General features: G+C 42.4%; 1 protein-coding gene across 4 annotated transcripts in view; it reads left to right on the top strand.

The window, feature by feature from the left end:
* Window positions 1-14205, top strand: part of SV2B (synaptic vesicle glycoprotein 2B) — a 74688-nt gene extending 60483 nt beyond the window's left edge. For all 4 annotated transcript variants that reach the window (XM_068958610.1, XM_009681237.2, XM_009681235.2 and 1 more), the window contains 6 exons: window positions 700-788; window positions 1527-1691; window positions 4357-4490; window positions 5451-5651; window positions 7977-8136; window positions 9046-14205. In XM_068958610.1, coding sequence (XP_068814711.1) covers window positions 700-788; window positions 1527-1691; window positions 4357-4490; window positions 5451-5651; window positions 7977-8136; window positions 9046-9229 — 933 coding nt within the window. In that variant the 3' untranslated portion in view covers window positions 9230-14205. The remainder of the gene's footprint in view (window positions 1-699; window positions 789-1526; window positions 1692-4356; window positions 4491-5450; window positions 5652-7976; window positions 8137-9045) is intronic.
* Window positions 14206-19432: the final 5227 nt, after the last annotated feature.

The following is a 19432-nucleotide window of genomic DNA, read 5'->3' as shown; positions in this document are numbered from 1 at the left end:
CAGAACTTTGTAGAACTTTCTAGATGCTTCTAGTCTGGGAGGACAAACTTAAAGTAAAGGACAATCTCTCTTAGTTATTAGCAATGTAGGTGCTCTTACCATGTGTATATGGTAACGTTAAGAGCATGAAAAGTTCTGTCACCTCTCGTTCCAGGCAATCCTTCCTGCAGTAGGTCAAGAAGAGCTGATCTCCATCTCCCTTCTGGTGTTCTTGCCTTCAGTCACACTTGAGTTCATCCTACCTGGCTTAAAGTGTCAATTATGTTTGTTTTTTTGCTCTCCAGTTAGCTTATAGCTCAGTTTGAAAGCAGATCATGCATATGTATGAAAAGATGGAATGGTCAGAAGGTCTGAGAACAGGCTCATATCCACAACTAATTGACATAAGCTGAGGGAGACACTGCATTATCCTGGGCCATCACTGAGACACACTATTCTAGTCATGCGTTCCAGCTCACGACAGATGGTTCAGATCAAGTACCCTGGGACATAAGCGGAATACATGATCTTTCTGTAAGCCATGAAATCTACCTCGATAAATATAATTTTGAGCAAACATTGAATCTAAGCCACATATCTGACCTTCCCCAAATGAGCCCTTTTTAGTGCAAACATTAAATTTATGAGGCACTCAGAAATTAATCTCTCAAATCTCTGCTAGGACTTCCTTGCAACTAACTCCTTCTTACGTATTTGTAGGTCTGGGACAATGTGCTATATTGTTTAACAGCCCAGTACAGGATGAACACATTGATTCTGGCTGTGGTTTGGTTTACAATGGCCTTAAGGTAAGGTACTTCTCCAGCCTTTTCAAGAAACCAGAGTTATCTGAGGGCCCTCAGTGTTTGAATAATCACTTCTAAATAAATAGTTACAAAATGAATGCTGCTCTTATTTTAGAGTCTTTGCGTACTTAGCCATGCTCTCCTATGAAATATTGAGTGATCCGATTGCTTATAAGAAAACACAAGGTGCTCTGAACAGACCAGGACTTGAGAGGTGGTTACTAGTGTATACTAGTATATAGAGTTTCTCAGCTCTAGATCTTTCATTTGATGCTGTCCACATGTCTTGTGTCCCCAAAAATCTACCTGTGTCTCAGCTGTCCAACAGTCTAAATGTCACTATGACCTCACGCTTGCAGAAACCTGCAATCAAAGAGGAGCTCCCATATTTCTTGCTGCTCTGCATAACTGTTGGGGAGCAAGTTTAGCACATTGCTATATTTCTCAACCCAGGATCCAATGTCAGTGAAAATTAAATTAGTTGTCCTTCTTTAGGTGAACTGAAATGGATTAATGTGCTTCTGAGAGCAGCTAGGTGTTTATGCTATATAATGCAGGTGCTTATACTAGAGACCCACATTGCTTAGCCCAGTGTCAGAGCTGAGCAAGGACTTGCATCAGAAATGCATTCACATTAGGAAGCTGACAGGTTTACAGAATATGAAATAGATCTTGGGAAAAGCACTGTGACATTTGCACAGGATCTTTTATGCCTAACATGTTTTTCCCATCTGGCTGCAGTTACTATGGCCTTATTGTCTGGTTCCCTGACATGATTCGATATCTCCAAGAAGAGGCGTACGAATCCCGTGTGAAAATCTTTGATGAGGAAGAAGTGTCACACTTCACCTTTAATTTCACCCTGGAAAACCAGATCCACAGAAATGGGGAATATAAAAACGATAAGTAAGTGACTAGAACTTGGTTTAATTAGTACTGGAGGGGAGATGGCACATGTGGATAAGGAACTCTGGTTTCAAAGGAACTAAAATATATTTCTAGAAAACTCCTTTCCTTCCTTTTCCACAAAACTGAGGATTTCGGTTGTTCTTTTGGGTGCAAAGTCTATAACTCAAATCCCGACAGCAGTTTTTCACAAACCAAATATTCTTTTTATCCTGCTTTTCACACACTCTGCCTCAGCCACCTGCGTCTCCAGACAAGGAAATGCATTTGAGAAGTTTTCCAGAGTCCTACTCTCAGTAGACTCCGTTGGCAGCTGCTTGCTGAGAGCAGTGAGCAGGGAATGGGCACATGCCTGGATAAGCTGGGCATCTCTAGATGCAGCGTGACTTCTCTTTCCTTAGGACACACTGACATCTACTGGTTTTGGGCAGCAGAGACCATCTCCAGTAACAAATCTATTTCTTTCTCTGCTTTTTGAAAAAAAAAAAACAAAACCCTATATTTCCTTAAAGTCCTTGATATGACTTACCCCGGTGTCCATCCCGCAGCCCCTCGATGTGAGTTGTGTCAAGACCCTCAGCTGTACTGGTGTGATTCTCCCTCATTAAGTCTGCCTCTCCCCACAGTTTCACTCTCTCTTTTAGTGCTTTGAAGTAAATGAAGTTACTCTAGCAGATCACCGTTTTCCTCCCTTTATCCTCTTTGGACTGGATCTGGTTATTTTCTTCTGTAACCAGCCTGCACCTCAATCACTCTGAGTGCCACACAGTAGAAATCCTAGTGATTTGTAGAGGCCATTTGTACTCTTCTAAAGCCCAAGGTAATGGATGGAAATTTACCCCTATGTAAACTCCACGGCAATCCCATAGCTCCAGATAGACTAGACACGGTGTTACTCAAGCTCCCTTGTGCTGTATGGAGAGGTACCACTGGAGGTACCGGTGTTACACAATATACCCATTGTTTTGCTCTTCACAGTTGAAGCCATACCCCATTGCCTATCTGGGCTGTTCCTTTTACCTTAGAAACTGCTTGTCTACATTTCCTTGATGTATATCTGGCGGAGATTGGTGAAGGTCCCCCTGGCATGTGCTCCCATATCTTGCCAGAGACCTTCACTGCAGTAAGGAGTTGTCCTTGATGGTCCGAACCTGGGCCCATAACTGCTACTTCCCTGCCTACGGAGCAGTCAAACAAAGCAAGATGAAATGTGAATGATGGTCAGATTTAGGGACCAGAGACCCTTATCTTCCATCTGGAAGATACTTCTGGAAGATATCTGGAAGATAACTTCATTGAGAATAGATGATGGTCAGCACCAAGCAGGATGGAGACCTAAAACTGTCCTGTAAATCACTATACTCCCTCATTGATCCTCTCCAATCCAATAACTCAAATTCTGATCAAGTTACATACTAGTAATTCCTAGAGCATACCTCATTATGATTTATAGCTCCATTTTCCCTCCAGCTCTTGACTGTGAATTAAAACACCATTGAACACCAGGCCATTGCTATGTGACTCTCTTAAAGATGGATGTTAAGAAAGAAAATTAAAAGGGCTTTAACAGCCTTTAAGAGTAAATACATCACAAGCTACTACTGAGCAAATGTAGATCAGCTTAAGTTTTGCTGTAACCTGAGAAACATTCTATACGGACAAAAGACCTGAGTAGTCTTCATGTTCTATTTTGAGCATTAATAAAATCTTTTAGAAGTTAATGTTCATTTAATAGTGCAAATATCCATCGCACTGGACTTTTAAAAATGCTCAGTTCAATTAAATTTCTGGGTATATGTTAGAACCCTTTTTACCTGGTGACAGTTGTGGCCTCCTTAGCTTGAGCAATAACAAATGCACTTAATAGTGCTTCATATCTTGGAAACATGCCTGTGCATTAACCAATGCATCTTCCCAGTGTCCCTACAAAATCTCACTGGTAAATCAATATTGGGTCATCCATCGGGCAGGTAGGGCAGAAATGTCAAGCTTCCCATCAGAGGAGAAATCAATCACCCGACACCAATGACTATTCCCGGTGTAATTTATTTTCTTTACATTACATGCAGTCCTTGAACAGAGACGAGTACAACTGGTACACAGATAATCTCCCTGCTCCCTCTAGAAATCAGCACGCATTTTTGGTTCAATAATCACTTTTAGTTTGAACAACTATCAGAGGTTTTTCACCAAATGGCTCAATAGGCATCTGATAATGGCTATTTTTATTTATGCTTAAGGAAGGGGAAGGATATGGGAGGCAGCAATGTCAGCCCAAAAAGAGAATGTCATGTACTGAGCAAAAGGATGTTTTCTTCAGATGGATTTGTACTGAAAGTGAGGGGATTTGTGTCCGCTCTGCCTCAGCAACAAATTTTCATAGATGTGACTATTTTGAGGAATGGAAAAGCTGCCAGAAATTGTAAAAGCTCCACACCTCTTAAAAATATTGTTCAAATTCATCTCCCCTAATAAACTACAAAACGTATAAGCATTGGGTAGGAATTTGCAGGGAGAATAGAGCTATGCATTCAAGCACCACATTTTCTGTAAATGACCTCAGAAATTGTCATTACTGCTGTGTCTCCTGAAACAGTCATTACACACTGTTTAATAAAGGAAATGCCTCAAAGCACAGAACGAAACGCTGTTTCCTGCCCCACAGATTTATTGGCATGAAATTCAAGGAAGTGAGATTTGAGGATTCATTGTTTGAGGAATGTTATTTTGAAGATGTGACATCCAGTGAGACCTTCTTCGAAAACTGCACCATTGCGTCCACGGTCTTTTATAACACAGGTAAAGGCATTCCTAATATGGTCTAGTCTCTATAATTAGGAAGTATTGTATCAGATGCTGGGAAAAAGGATGATAGAGGTCTGTGTGTCTGTATGTGTGATGGGTAATCACAGTGATGACAGAAGAAAGATGGTGAAGATGGCCTAAGGGACCAGACGTTGTGTTAGCTTTATGACCATTTGGTTTCTGCAAGAAAGTTGGAAAAAAAATATAGTGCTTTTGGCGTCTAGCTTGGCTAGACATTTTTCTTTTCCTGCACACTGAGCTTAGCTGTCCATGTAGGCATAAGCCTGTCAAAAAAATTCTTGCTGCCACTAGCATTGCTCCACAGGTTGAGGCTGTTCTCATTTATGGTTTAGGTTCTGATTCTTGCTTAATTCTGTGTTTCCAACAATGCATTGGAAAGGACGTTTCAAGCTGCTCTGTCAGTGTTTTTAACCACATGGCTTCTGGTGTTATTTGCTACTGCAGGGAAAATGCAGAAATCTGCTCTCAGACCTTGGCAGGCTAAAGTAGTGGCAAAACAGTTTACCAGCTCTCAGTTCAACAAATTTGGCCTAAAATACAATTTTCGGTTCTCTCTTTAGTTCATATCCAACTTCTTATTGTCGATCCTAAGCAATAAAATATTCATTAATTTATCCTTCAAAAGCTTGTCTCCTCTGATAGAGGACAAGCTATAATATCGTGACAGTGACAGCCTGCATTGCCCCGGTCCTTGTGGTATAGGACACTCGTCCAGGCGATTCCACAAATATAAGGAAGTGCATGAGCTTACGTCCACCAGATGCATAGCATGCAGCTGTAATTTGCCACTTAAATACCAATTAGAAATGATCATTTCCGTTTGGTGGAGACCACCTCTCAGATTTCGATTCAGTTTTGATCATGACTCCTGTTGCTGCTGTGTGAAGGGATATCAGTCAAGCGGGATCAAGTCTTTGCCTTTTTCCCTGGCAGATCTCTACGAACACAAATTCATCAACTGCAGGCTCATAAACAGCACTTTCCTGAAGCAGAAGGAGGGCTGTCACCTGGACTTCGAGGAGGACAACGACTTCCTGATCTATCTAGTCAGCTTCCTGGGCAGTCTGTCCGTGCTGCCAGGCAACATCATCTCTGCGTTACTCATGGACAAAATAGGGAGGATAAAGATGATTGGTGAGTGGGGATAACGAGCACGTGGCACGAGCTGTGGGTGTGAGCAAAGAGTCAAGGTCAGTATGAAGGTGTCTCTGCACCTACATGTATGAACACAAGCAGAGCAGGCTCAGGTGGGGATGAGTCATTCCTACATCAAATGGAGCAGAAAGGTGAAAAGTCTCGAGAGCGAGGCATCAGTCAGCGACTGAGAGCAATTTGATTCTATTCCTGTTTCTGCAAGTGATCTACTCTGTGGTGCTGGGCAAGTTATCTGCTCCCCTCACCTGCCTTTTCTACGCATCTGTGTCATATTGCTTTTTTCCGTTATTTTGACTTTCGTGTCAAAGCCTGTGTGTTTATCCAGTGCTCAGCACAACAGGGTCTGAGCTGACATGGAACCTTTTGGTGCTGCTGAGTTAATGCTGATGTCCATGGCATTCTGTACAAATAAACGAGAGACTGCTTGTAGCAATGAATATTCATGAAGATTATTTGCTGTGGCTGTTTGACAGCCTAGGAATTCTTTCTCTTAGGTTTCTGATTTTCAGATCAAATACAAACGGTTTGAGAGACTGTATGGTAGATTAACTGACTGCATTATGGATTAGAAAGGGTGCCGCCCTTTAGTCTTATGGAACTAAGTTATCACCTCATAAACTTCACAATTACTTTGGGCCTTTCTGGCGTTGTTTCTTCCAAGGTTCAAATCTTGCTCTCTAGGCAAAAGGCGGATCATGCCTTGTGGGACAGACAAGTGAGTTTGGTAAAATGAGGGATGGGACTGAGGTGTAAAGACTGAATCACTCTCTTGAGCTCACCTGTGTCTCTCTTCTAAGAGCTTAATTAGCTTAATCTGGTGACCTCACTGTTAGATAGGTAAAAAGGCAAGCAAGGTGATCTCACATGTGTGTCAGGAACATCTACTGCAATGAAAAAAATTAGGGTTCATGTAATGAATTTGCAAAAGACACAGGAAAAATAGAGGGTCTGTGGAGGGGAAAAAAAAAAGCTGAATGAGAATCAGATTATCTACCCAGCAAACATGTCAACATAACTCTATTTTCATCTGGAATTGAGATAACAGCTGGGATCGTAAATGCTTATTTCTTCTGCAGAATGAAAAGTACAGGAAAAAAATTGGTAAAGACATGAAGGAACGTTTCACTGTGGAATTCTTAATTGACACAGAGCCTTCTGGCATCCCACCCGTATTAGACTGCTGAACACATTATTTCTGGTCAGCTTAACACAAAAACTGAATTTCTCTTTTGTGGTACGTGGTTCACTGGGACTTCAGTTCAGCTTTCTCACATTCCATTAAACCCTCTCCTGTGTCCAATGTCAGATCTCCTGGCGTACCTCCTGTGATCCTCATTTGTACCTCTTAAGGAGAGGGAATTTCCGTAGGGCACAGCGGGGGATGTAGTTTGGCCAGATAGTATGGAGCAGAAGAGGATATGGAGTCCTGGATGGCAACTTTCCATTAGCTGTGCACCACAGTGGCATAACATCCAAAATGAAGCACTTCTTTGGTTCCAGTTTAACACTCAAATTATTTTGTTCTGTGTCAAATTAACTCAAAAACAAACAAACGAGCCAAAAAAATTCTTTGGTTTCCTGATAGTAAATGGAAATACCTCAGCAACAACAGAATTTTCCAGTGAAATATTCCAGTGATATTTTGATTTTGCAAAAATTGCATCTTTCAGGTGAAAATTCCTAGCTAGGGAAGATGTAGACAGTAATATTTCTGAGTCTGAACTGTGGCTAACTGAGCATGAATGCTCTCACTTTCTCCCTCAATGGTATTCATAAAATTATGGCTCCTGTGCAAATGTGCCATGAAATCTAATGATGCTATAATTAAAAGAGACCTCAACTGCTTTATACAATTGACTGTAAATTATCCTAATTGAGACTAGAAATGTGTCAAGTGATTTGAATATGATATGAATTGCAATTCTTCACTCAAAACTCAAGTTGAAAAGCCTTCACAACGATTCTTGCTCCTCACTGACTTTCACGTTTACTTGTCTCTGCTCTTCCTGGGTCCATCTGGAAGTCTGAGATGCTGGAAACCTGCCTGGAAAAGCCTGTCTTCAGAGTCTCAATATAGCAGGAATATCAGCAAGATTAGATGGTCAGAGGGATCAAGAACATTTTCAGGCTGGTTTCCAACATCAGAGAAAGACAAATAGGAAGCATAAAGGTATTTTGGGTTTTTGGAGGATTTTGTTCGTTTTGGGGGTGAAACTTGAAGGCCATCTTTATCAATGGTGAGGTTGACTGGCCATGAACTGGGGAAACTGATGCCAACGTGTTTTTCTTGGCTCCCTCCCGTAGGTGGCTCAATGCTGATCTCTGCAGTGTGCTGCTTCTTTCTCTTTTTTGGCGACAGCGAGTCGGCAATGATCGGCTGGCAGTGCCTGTTCTGTGGGGCCAGCATTGCCGCCTGGAATGCCCTGGATGTGATCACCGTTGAGCTCTATCCCACCAACAAAAGGTGCTCAGACCTTTGTCTCCTTTTCAGTCCTTACCCTCTGACTTTGGCCTTTCACTCCCTAGCAGAAAGAGACAATACTCACTCTAGACACATGTAGATGCAGGAGGTGTATTTTTTTTATTTTAACAAACCCTTAAGGGCTAGGTAGTGCCGTAGCTGTACTTGATCAGCACTGACATTTGCAAGCATAACTCTGAATGCACGGTTGCTTGTATTCTGGAATTTGTGTGGGCATATGTAAATTATGGGCAGATAAAATATGCAGAGTCATTTAATTTCCACAAATCTGCATGGAGGTCTGGCCCTTCAGGCTGTACCCTCCAGCTTCTTGTCATAGCTCATCACTGTGACAGCCTTCCTCTCCGCAACCTGGAGACAACCATATGCGGAGAATGATTTGGGAGATGAGGCAGCGCAGAAATTTCTAGGAGCATGTGCTGGAGATAAGATCCTTTTTGGCAATGTCATTAGGCACCTTTTCTGCATTTTTCAGGCTGTTGGGGAGAGCCAGGAAGCAGCATGCTTTCAGCTGCTGGGTGAAGCAAGATTTGGAAGAGTCCCCAGGTAGTTTCTCTGATGACAACACACTCCAAGCAGTGCTCAGAAGGTCTTTTACAAGTTCTAGAGCAGGTTGTGTCCTGCTTTCTTTGTGGAGGACAAAAGCTGCCGTAACGGGCAACTCAAAGACCAGGGAGAAGTTGAGATAAAAAGGAGAAACAAGTACACACATACATTTTCATTCATACGGACATGAAAACCAGATATATTTAGTTACTCTAGCTGGCTTTGTTTGTCAGGTGCATAGCCTGGGCAACATAAGAGCACTTACAAAATAACTCACCGAGATCGCCTGTAGTTATGCTGAGAACCACATTCCTAACCATTGCTTTCTGCTTTTCTTCCCCACAGGGCAACAGCCTTTGGCATCCTCAATGGGCTTTGCAAGTTTGGTGCCATCCTGGGGAACTCAATCTTTGCCTCCTTTGTTGGGATAACCAAGGTGGTTCCCATCCTTCTGGCTTCCTCTGCTCTGGTCGGAGGTGGCCTGCTAGCTTTGCGCCTACCAGAGACTCGAGACCAGGTCCTGATGTGAGCAACTGAGGCCATGGGGATGATGGGGGGGAATGCAGAAGAAGAACAGAAAAGCCATGTTTATGAAAATCAAAACGCCCACTTGTATAGTGCTCTGTCGATACCTCGAAGAGAGAGGGCAGAGGGAAAGAAGAGCCCAAAGGGATACAACCTAACCCCTAATTTCTGACCCTTTTTGAGCCGTGACAGGTGCATGCAGCTACAGCACACACATTGCAGAGCTTGGCTGTTTGTGTTTAATCTTGCCTACACTGGGGAGTGCCTGGGAGTCTATCCTTTCCCTCTCCATCCCAGTGTCACAACAGAGGATGTGAATAGCTCTGTGCGCGTGTGTGCCCGTGTGGGTGTGAGTGTGTCCAGTGGGAGAACAGGTCCTGACCCCTGTACGCCTTTGCCGAGCTGTGAGATACTGCCTGCCTTGCCAAGCTCTCCCTGGCGGTTTGTAAAGCTGTGCTTGGTCACAAAAGGCAGAATGGGAGGCAGTTAACAAACCAGCTCTAGGTGAGATCCAGCAATAGGGACAAGAGCTCCAAACGTGACTGATGACCTTAGCGCTTCTGATTTTGGGGTTACTATCTGAACCTGGCAGAAAGAGTCCTCACTTCTGGAGGCTGTGAGGATGTGTGCTCAGCTCTCAGAAGAAGCAGAGTCTCAAAGCCCTTTATTGTCTTCACTTGAGCATAAAGAATCACTAGGCACTTTCAAGGTCTAGGAGAGATATAAATACATAATTTTATATATATATATGTATGTGTATATACATATATATATACACACACACACACACACACACGTGTGTGTGTGTGCATTTACACATGGGTGCATACATATACACACTGAAGTGATCAGTCATTGGAATTTATAATTTTTCATTTTTGCATTTATAAGAAGACCTTAAAAGAGACATTAAAAACTAATCACACTAAATCAAGATTGCCTGGAGCGATGACCGATTTAGAGATACATCATTCTTCATAGCCAGACACCAAATATTTAAATGTATTGATCACAGGGAGTTTATATTTCTATGATGATTAAGATTTTTTTTTTCCTACCAACTTTCATAGAGGAGAAACTGGTATGACGTTGGAGCATTCAGCAAACCAAATGTGTACATTTTATCCAGTGTAAATAGGGAACTTTTTGTCTAATATCTAGAGGATGGTAATTAAGAATTTACCAGCATTTTAGCCATATTAGTTAAAGGATATGATGTTTGATTTTCTTATATATTTGGGTCTCATTGAAGCACTGTAAGCACAGTTACTTATAGCCATTTAACTTGTTATACAGAGAACGCACACAGCAAGCTTTCACTGTACAGAACATTAAATTCTCTATTAAGTGTGATAGTTAAGTTTGACATCCTGTAAAGATCATTTCTGAAATTCATATGCCCTTTTTATCATATGACTTCAGTTCTGTTGCACCTAGAAGCACGGTGAATCATGCATTTTTTGATATATTTTCTTGGGAAGCAAGAACGAAAAGCATACTATTAAACAAAATACCAATGCTCACAATTGCCCAGATAACGCTAATTATATCCTCCTAACAAGCTCAGTGAGAGACCAGAATTGACCACAAACTATCACTTAATGCAGAGAATTTGTCTCACTAAGATGTTTTGTGACATGAAAAGGTGTTTCATACTTTTGCTAGTGACCTTCCTCTTAATCTTTCTTTGGCTCCCTCTTTTTTTTGTTGTTTTTTAAGAAAAATAAGCAAAGCTAGGCTGAAATCCAGCAAGACTGAAGTCTAAAACCACTGCCTTTAGCTGCACAGAGGCCGTCAATAGCTCACATCAGCGCCAGCCCCAGACAGCTATGGAAGTGAGTCTCAGCACCACTGTAGAGGACAGAAGAAGGGTACAGAGTGCTGTTAGATCACAAGAAGCAAGTCCTTGCCAATGACACGAACCTTTTACTGAGCATCACTCTTTTGTCATCACATCCATCAGGGATAAGCAGTTACAGAGTAGCTAGGCTACAACAGGCTATTTGGGATTTTTGAGATTTATTCTGAGGTTTATGAAACTGATAAAATCATGAGCTGTTGTAATAACTAGGGTTATTATGCCTCATTTCATCATTTTATGGGTAGCTTAGGGCCTTATTTGATTTGTGTTCAAAACAGCAAGGTTCCTTCTCTAAGGTAGGAGTGAGCATAATTATGTGCTTTCAGTCTGGCAGCAGTTCATAGCTTCTGTCAAGAATCGCAGCCCAGAATGCGTTTTTTCCTCAAAGAATGTCTGGTTGTTTCGCATGGTGAGAAGCAGCTAAATATTTCAACACCGCAAAGATCATCATGGTCTTTATGCTTCAACCATCCCTATTGGGCTGCTCATGCCACTTACCACACTGTATTTGGGGAAAAAAAACAACTAGTAGTTTGTTTCATGTTCTGGACTATTGTGTTGTGTTGCTCTGTGATGCCAGAACTCATCTTTATTTATCTGACCAATCACTTACTCTTAATTGGCTATATAACCAATGTTGAGACAACAAACCTGACTATTTGTGTTCTCCAGTGACATTGTACAATGACTCTAATGACAATATTTATTTTGAAAAACTTCTACATCAATTTTCTGAGATGGAGGAAAATGAGGTCTTAAGGTGACAGAAATGGTAACGTGATATTAGGAAAGGTTACCCAGTCTTATAAGCCTTTCTTCTTTACAGAATCACTTTTTCACAGAGTCTGGTTTGGTAAATTTTGTGTTCGGGAGATTAGCTGGGACAAGGTAAAGAGTAATAGGAGCTTACTGTCTGTGTCACCCTGGCTACCCACATGAATGAATAGACACTTTTCACCTCTAAAAATGCATGGTTCAAGAACAGAGGACGTTGTCTTGATCCTGCTCCTACCCCTGACATTTGACCAGTGAGTTCATGACCTAATACAAAATGCAAACACACACTGCAGCTAGTAGCACTGGGAAAGTCCAGTAAAGAACAGAGAAGACGGAAGAGGAAAACTAAGGGGAAACCATATAACCTAACTGTAGATACCTAAAAGTTAGATAGATGTCTGAGTCTGAACTAATCGCCCTGGATTCCCATAATTCTCAGTTGAAAGAAACAGCCAATATGTGACCTTTCTCAGAAACCATGCTTAGGAGAAGATAGGTTGCACTGGATGTCCCTATTCCTGTCCTTTGATAACAGAGATATCCAGAGTAGTGGTCAGGTTCAGGCGTTTACCTTTGTGATACTTATGCTATGGGTGATGACTCCCACCCAGCTTCAGTGTACGCAAGATATGGCCAGTACCCTCAACTTGTTTGTTTATTATCCTTGCAACGAATTAGAGCTGTCTAGGCCTCACACTACTCTCAAGAGCAAAATGTAGGGGGCAGTCCCTTCAGCACTGGCTGTGTTTTGAGCTGTGGACCACCTGCTAGGCTGAGCCCAAACCACAGAGCCACAGAGCACCGTGCAGGAGATCTCTTATGGGACATCACCTCTGATGAAAAGTCAGCATCACACCTGCAGTGCAAAGACCAGCATGTTTCCTTCAGTGGTTCCCCCTGCCTAATTTGCTGCAGTGAACAGTTTCTTTGTCTTGGAGTTCTGATAAAGTGGACCATCCACAGAAAAAAGGAAGGCTCCTGCCTATCAGAGGCCCACTTCGCTGACAGTTCCTGCAGAGCACTGTTTCCTCAGATTCATGAATATTACTGCAAGAACGGCACAGAGGACGAAGACAGGGACCTGCCTTAAACCCCAAAGACCTCTTCTAGAGAAGAGCTGGACTTCATTCATACATGGCACATCTGTCCAGCGACTTTGCCAGGGTCTTTGTGGCATGGAAAAGATGGGTCTAGGGAATCCAAATTGCCTGCTGCATCTTCTTGTCTTTATCTGCACAGCAGTTATAGGGGGTCACAGGAGCAGTTCCTTACTGAGCTTTCAAGCGTGCAGAAACAGCCATTGGAGGAATGGAAAGCCCAGTTGCTATTACAAAAGACCAAAAGTATTACAAGAAGAGTTCTGTCTCTTTATATTCCCTGATAGTTTGACTGTTGGTTGCATACCTCTCCCCTTGCTTCAGCTGTGCAAGACTGTTTTTGCTATCACCTCTGGTTCTGCTACGTCCTACTTGTGGTGCAGCTTGGGATTGGGTGGGCGACCCTTTCCATGAACACATGATTCTTGTCCCCTTAAAATGCTGTGCAACTTATACATGGCAGTCTATGGATCTCTTAGATTAGGAAAGGGTGGAAAATACGAGTCCAGAGCCAAATATTCTCCACTCTGGGGAGAGGTCAGGCAGCTAGATATGACTTGGTTGCACCAGAGAAGTGCAGTGAGCAACTATTGCCTGCTCTTAGGAGCCTTCCAGCCCCAGGGAGGGGTTCACTGGCCGGCACAGAGCCAGGCTGCGTGGAGCTGAGCTTTCTGCAGATGTGAAGGTCTCTTCTAGGTCCTGCTTTAAGGTACAGTACAACATAGTTTACTCTTACTGTTAAAGAGGTCCTAGGTCCATTTATGTCCCCTGCTTCTGTCCTTTGACTCTTCAAAGGACACACAAAACCTGGGACCATATTTTTAGGTTTATGTATATTTGAGAGCCATACTTTACATTTCTATCAAGTTTCTCCCTCAGTTTCTCACTCACATTTTAGCAAATGCTGCTTTTAGAAAGAATCAAGCCATGGAACTGTGAAGGAAACAAAACAAAAGAAACTTCTTTGCTGTATGTAATGCTAGCGCGGTCAAAATGTATTCACATTGTAAGTTCCACTGTATATAATACCCAGTGTCATGCATTAATGAAATGTTTCACTTAGATGTTCTGCTGGCTGTGTGTGTGAAATAGCCAGTTCCAATTCCTTGTTTCCTTTTTTTCATTTGAACCCTTTTTTTTTTCTTTTGATTTAATCTGTGTCTTGTTGTCACTGGAAAGTGAGCTGTTCCAATGGATTTTGTTTTTGTTCTGTCCGTCGCATTAAAAGGCTGGAAATAAAAATAACTCTTGCAGTGTTCATGTTTTAATGTGCACTTTAAGTCCTTCTTTTACAAGGGCTGCAGACAGTGACTTTGTATTCTGAAAACATGGAGACTTCCTCTGATGTTTGCTACGTGTACGTCCTTGCTCTCTCAAACAATCCCACCTCAGTTAAGTCTCCTTTCTACCACAATTTTATCACACTGTATTTCCTAACTTACTACATGAGAAACTCTATAGCCTGAAAAGTTTTCCAGTGGAGAAATCATAGACTATCTTTAAATGCCATACAAAACCTGAGAGCTAAACTCTGCCTTGTGACAAGAATACATCCAATAAAAAACATTTCTTGTAGCTAGGCACACCATTTAACCATAACATACACTCTCGTCTAGATGTTTTTTCTGGGGGCGTGCGTGCTTTTCTCGTTTGAAGTTCTATGTATAAATCCAGCTTTCCCTCCATGCTTTCAGAGAAGGATACTCGAGACTTGTGTGACATAAATTTAGCGGGAAAAGAGCTCGTGGTGCAAACAGGGGAGGAGAGTATGGCAGATAGCTAGGCTGACCTCTGAGGTTTATGCATGAATTTCAACTTTATATATTACATAAAATGCACTGATCTTTTGCCACTTTTGCCAGTTTTGACTCTGATTCAACTCTGGCTCCTTGGTAAGACATGTAGTTGGTGCAAGGTTGTTAAATGAATCAGTGTTTAGTCCTCTCTTCATGTACACTACCTATGTGACATAGTAGGGCTAGTATTCAAGCCAGAGATAAGGAATCATAACATATTGGAAATGTAATAAAGGAATTATGAAGGTAACTGAGGCATCAGGAGACTGAATCGGAGAGTTTTCCTCAGCTTAGACCCAACCAGGCCCCACAGGACTCATCAAGGCTGCATTTTCAGCAGGTGAAGCAAAGCCAGCAGCAATCTTGGGGAGCTGGTGAGGACTGATCTTGGGGGAAGCTGCTTTTCGTATATTTTACAATAGCCAGAGTACAGAGCTATGGAGTCAACAGTTCATAAGCCCCTTGTGTGTATTCTGCCTTTACACAGGAATCTATGTATTAGCAACCACCATCAAAAGTCATTTGCTTAGAAGGAGCGGGTTTTTAAATAAAGATTTCCACTGAAAGCCTTGAAGGTGCTTTTAGGTGGTCCTTACTTCAGGCTAGCTGACATTCTGCATAACTCTGACATCTTAGTAAGTAGGAAAATCCCATATTCGAATGTGCAGAATGGTTTTTGATAGAAGCTGTACATTAAAAAAAAACAAACAAAAAAAACCCAAAATAATTTTACAGTGGGGAGTTTAAGAATGAGATTGTACGACATGGTTGCCTGAGATAGGATGGGGGTGGACTGGCTGATCAGAAAGCCCGTTCCAGATCTGTGTTCCAGTTTTTCCATATTAATAATTTTTCCCCTGACCATTTCCTGTTTTGGACTTGAGATCAGATTTGGCAATTTGATTTCATATCCATTCAAAAGCCATGGGAAGAGAGACAGCTTGGCCAAGGCATTTCACGCTGGATCACCTGTTTTTCCAGCCTGTAGCAGAAACTGCTGGAGTTAGGACACTCTGTCAAAGTACCAACGCCAGTACAGCTTCGTGGTTGATAAGTGAGTCTGTATTTCTCAGATGAATTTGTCATAAGCAGACATGTACAACACAAAAAGAGCAAAACAAAAAGGTTGCAGCAGATTTATTTATTTTTTGCTGCTTTCAATGGGTCAGAAGAATTAACTGAGGAACTTCACACAGTCTTCTTGGTCTCACTAATGAAAACAGGACTTACATGTCACGTAAAAAATTTGAAGCCTAGTACAGATATTACCCAAACAATCCTCAAAAGTTCTTTTTGAAAAAAACTACAAGTGAGATATAAATAAATTTCTCAGCACTTGTTTGGCCTATACAAACTTCTTTGTACCTACACATAAACATATGCACCCATGTGCATTTACACATCCAACTAAACTACCATGAATGACCTTATTGATTCTGCCTCAGTTCCACCAGTACTGGGCCTTGAAATCAGTCTCAATAATACCGGAAGATGGCAGCAGTTATATGTGGAAAGAACTGCTGGCCTCTGCACACAAGCAGTTGTGCTGCTCGCCCCGTGGCTGCAGCCAGGAGCCGGAGCTGGGGCAGGACCCCGAATCAGGCACAGTGCCATGAAGCCACGGATCAGAGCCATCTCTCTTGCTCCTTTTGGGGGTCTGGCCCTCAGGAAAATTAAGGGAAAAGGAGCTAAAGAGAGCAATGATTAGAAAGATAAGAAAGTGAATGGAAAGATCACTGTCTATTGCTAAGGCTTTTGAAACAGAGTTAAGCAAATCTGAAGCAAAGCAAACGTAATTATAGCAGAGTTGGGGGGGAGGGGGGGCTAAGATGATTTCTGCCTCAGTAATCTGATGCAATGGCTTTCAAATTTTCTTGACTTTCAGCTCCTAAATGTTTTGCAGGAGAGATGCAAATCTCTTGTCAAAATGTGACTGAGACCTCAGTTAGAGAAAAAAAGCTCTGGGCTGGCCAGCGCCTTAAAAAGAGACCTTGGAATAGGTCAGCATCAGCAGTAACTCCCAGGAAAGCCTGTTGAGATGTTGCAGTTGATGCTCTGGCTAGACAAGCTCTCCAACCCAGCTGACCATGACTAGGATGTCACCAGCACTGCCCCACTGGTTCCTCCTCCAGCCTCTGGTACAGGTGTAGCTGCCTTCAGTTAAGATCTGAGCTCTGTGTCTGAGCCAGAAACTGTGCCCCCTCCCCGAGACCTGTGATAGGGTCTAGTATGAGAGCAGAGGGGTTTTATCATTGGTCTCATGAGCTCCTGCTCTGTCTAGCATGCTCACATCGCTTGTGGATTCATCTGCTGTGCCACCCGTGAGTTTTTCATTGACAGTTTCTCTCTGATAACCAGAAGATTGGGTTTCCCTGGAAAGCTTTTGCTTCACTGTAGGAAACAAACACAACAAGCTATCCAGTAAATACAAACAGACCTAATTATAAGGAGAACAAAGCCAGTTCTCAAACGGCTTTGTTCCTCCATTTCATAACCCGGGCAAAGTAAAGAGAATTATGCCAGGGATGAAATATTTTTCATAAGGTTTCAGCCATTCTGTGGCAGACTGCCTCAGGCAGGACAGCAGCTGGAGCACGCTCAGAGGGGGCTGAATGATTTCAGAAGAGGCTGATGATACTTCTCTAGAGGGAGCTCTTTCTTAGCTTTGAAATCTTCTGCTTCAGACTGGGAAGAGAATACTGTACTTGGCTTTTCAAAACATATCTTTGAATGATAAATTCAGCACTTTTATCCTTTCTTATTGAAAGTTCACAATAAGCAGAATAGAAGAGCTTTGAAAACTTCCCAGCAGCACTGTCCCTTCTCTTAGACTTCTTAACAACAAACTGCTCCGCAGAAATCAACCACGCACAGAGCCCCTAGGCCTAAAAACATTTCAGAACAACTTTTTTGCAGCCCCACTTTGACCTTATCCAAAGAGATTACAGATAGTGCTCAGCTCTGGCTCAGGCCGACTGTAAGACCCTGGGTGAGTCACTTTGTCTCCTTTCGCGTCCCATCTGTAAGAGGAGAAGAATAGTGTCACCTTTGTGTTGGTCTCTGGGTGGGGGCAGACCTCTTGCTCTGTGTGTTGTTACTGCTTTACATAATTGATATTGCTGCATTAGGGGCCCGGGAAACCTTCTTAGGCAGGTTTTCATAGGTTTTGGGTTTGATGTGCCAGTTACTATTTAATCTCCTGATGTTCTATTACTTGGCTAGAATTTATCTCTGGAATTTCAACATTTCCCTCTCCGAGATCAATTATAGCAGCTTTCTCTTGCATGTGGTGCAGAATTAACTCAATATAACCAGCTTCCTTATCTCTTTAAGTCCATGGTCAGTAGAAAACTTCAGGGTACAAAAGGCTGTTTAAGGAGAAAAAAGAAAGCAACTTTGGGTGAATGCCACATCCAGCTCCTCTGACAGAGCTAGGAGTTTGGTTCAGCATCTTTCCACTATTCATTTAAAGAGTTTCCTTCATCTGCCTCATCAGTCACTAACTAGGTGCTTGATGCCCTTGGGCCCAGACTTCTCCCTGCCTTCTCAGTCACTCTCTCCTCTCTCTCAAAATGACCTCTCCTGGCACAGTGTGTAGTGCTGTACCTTACCAAAACAGGTTCTAGCTCACCCCTCTTTGAACCAGACAAACTTGAGAATAGGCCCTGTTTTCCAGTCTTGAATATCTGAAATTGCTTTAGGGCTTAATATACCCCACTGGCAATACTGGCTCCTCGCAAATGCATCTTTGCACACTCCATGCTCACAGATGGACACATAACTGGGGAAGGTATCACTGGGGAAAGTAGGGCTTATGGCATGAGCCACAGTGTCTGTCCCATCTACAGGAAAGCACATGTCTGGCTCCGCTCTGGGAGTCCAACCTTTCTCTCACAACTCAAGGTTTGCTTAATCTACACATCGAAGTGTCACAGCATCCGCACGGTGCAGATCTGAGATAACTTCCAGCTCAGGAGAAGACGGAGGCACGTCTGAGGTACAGGGTAGGTAGGCCCTAAGTGCCCACCAGCACTCCAGGAATGATTCTGAAATCACCAGTCCCAATAGAGACAATCTTTAGTCACTGCTGATCCAAATTACTTAAAATCCCAGAGCTAAACCAGTAAAGTCTCAATGTCTTATTATCAATCCACTGATTTGCTCAGTCTCTCTTGTTTCTTGCAGAATGACATGCAAAGAATAACATTTCTGGGATCACCGAGCTGAGAGACAAAAATGGTCTGTGTCAACTGGTCTATCCCACCTGCCAGTGCCGGACTGGTCCCTGGTGTTTGTTTAATGTTGATTCAAAATAAACAAAAAGAAGTGAGAAAATAGATCACTGGTTAAGAGCAAAGGAAAGCTCCTTCATGTCCACAGCAGGAGCTAAAACGATCAAAGGAGTTTGTGCTGAAGCTAAGCATATCCCTAAATCACAATCAAGGTCATTGCAACCTTTCAATATCTCCTGGGGAAGAAAAATTGCTTCAGATGGACCTTAGAGAGAGGATTTCACAAAGGAGGAATCCATAAATGATGCAGGAAAGTATTAAAAAACAAACAAACAGAAAAAATCTATACTCAAATCTAAATCCTTTTCTAGTCATTATCTGGTATTCACATCAGAGGTTTTGCAGTTGCTCCTTCTCTGGTCATTCCATTTTAAATCCTGGGAA

Source organism: Struthio camelus, chromosome 12, assembly GCF_040807025.1.
Source record: "Struthio camelus isolate bStrCam1 chromosome 12, bStrCam1.hap1, whole genome shotgun sequence".
NCBI lineage: Eukaryota > Metazoa > Chordata > Aves > Struthioniformes > Struthionidae > Struthio > Struthio camelus.
This window is presented reverse-complemented; position numbering and strand designations above follow the sequence as displayed.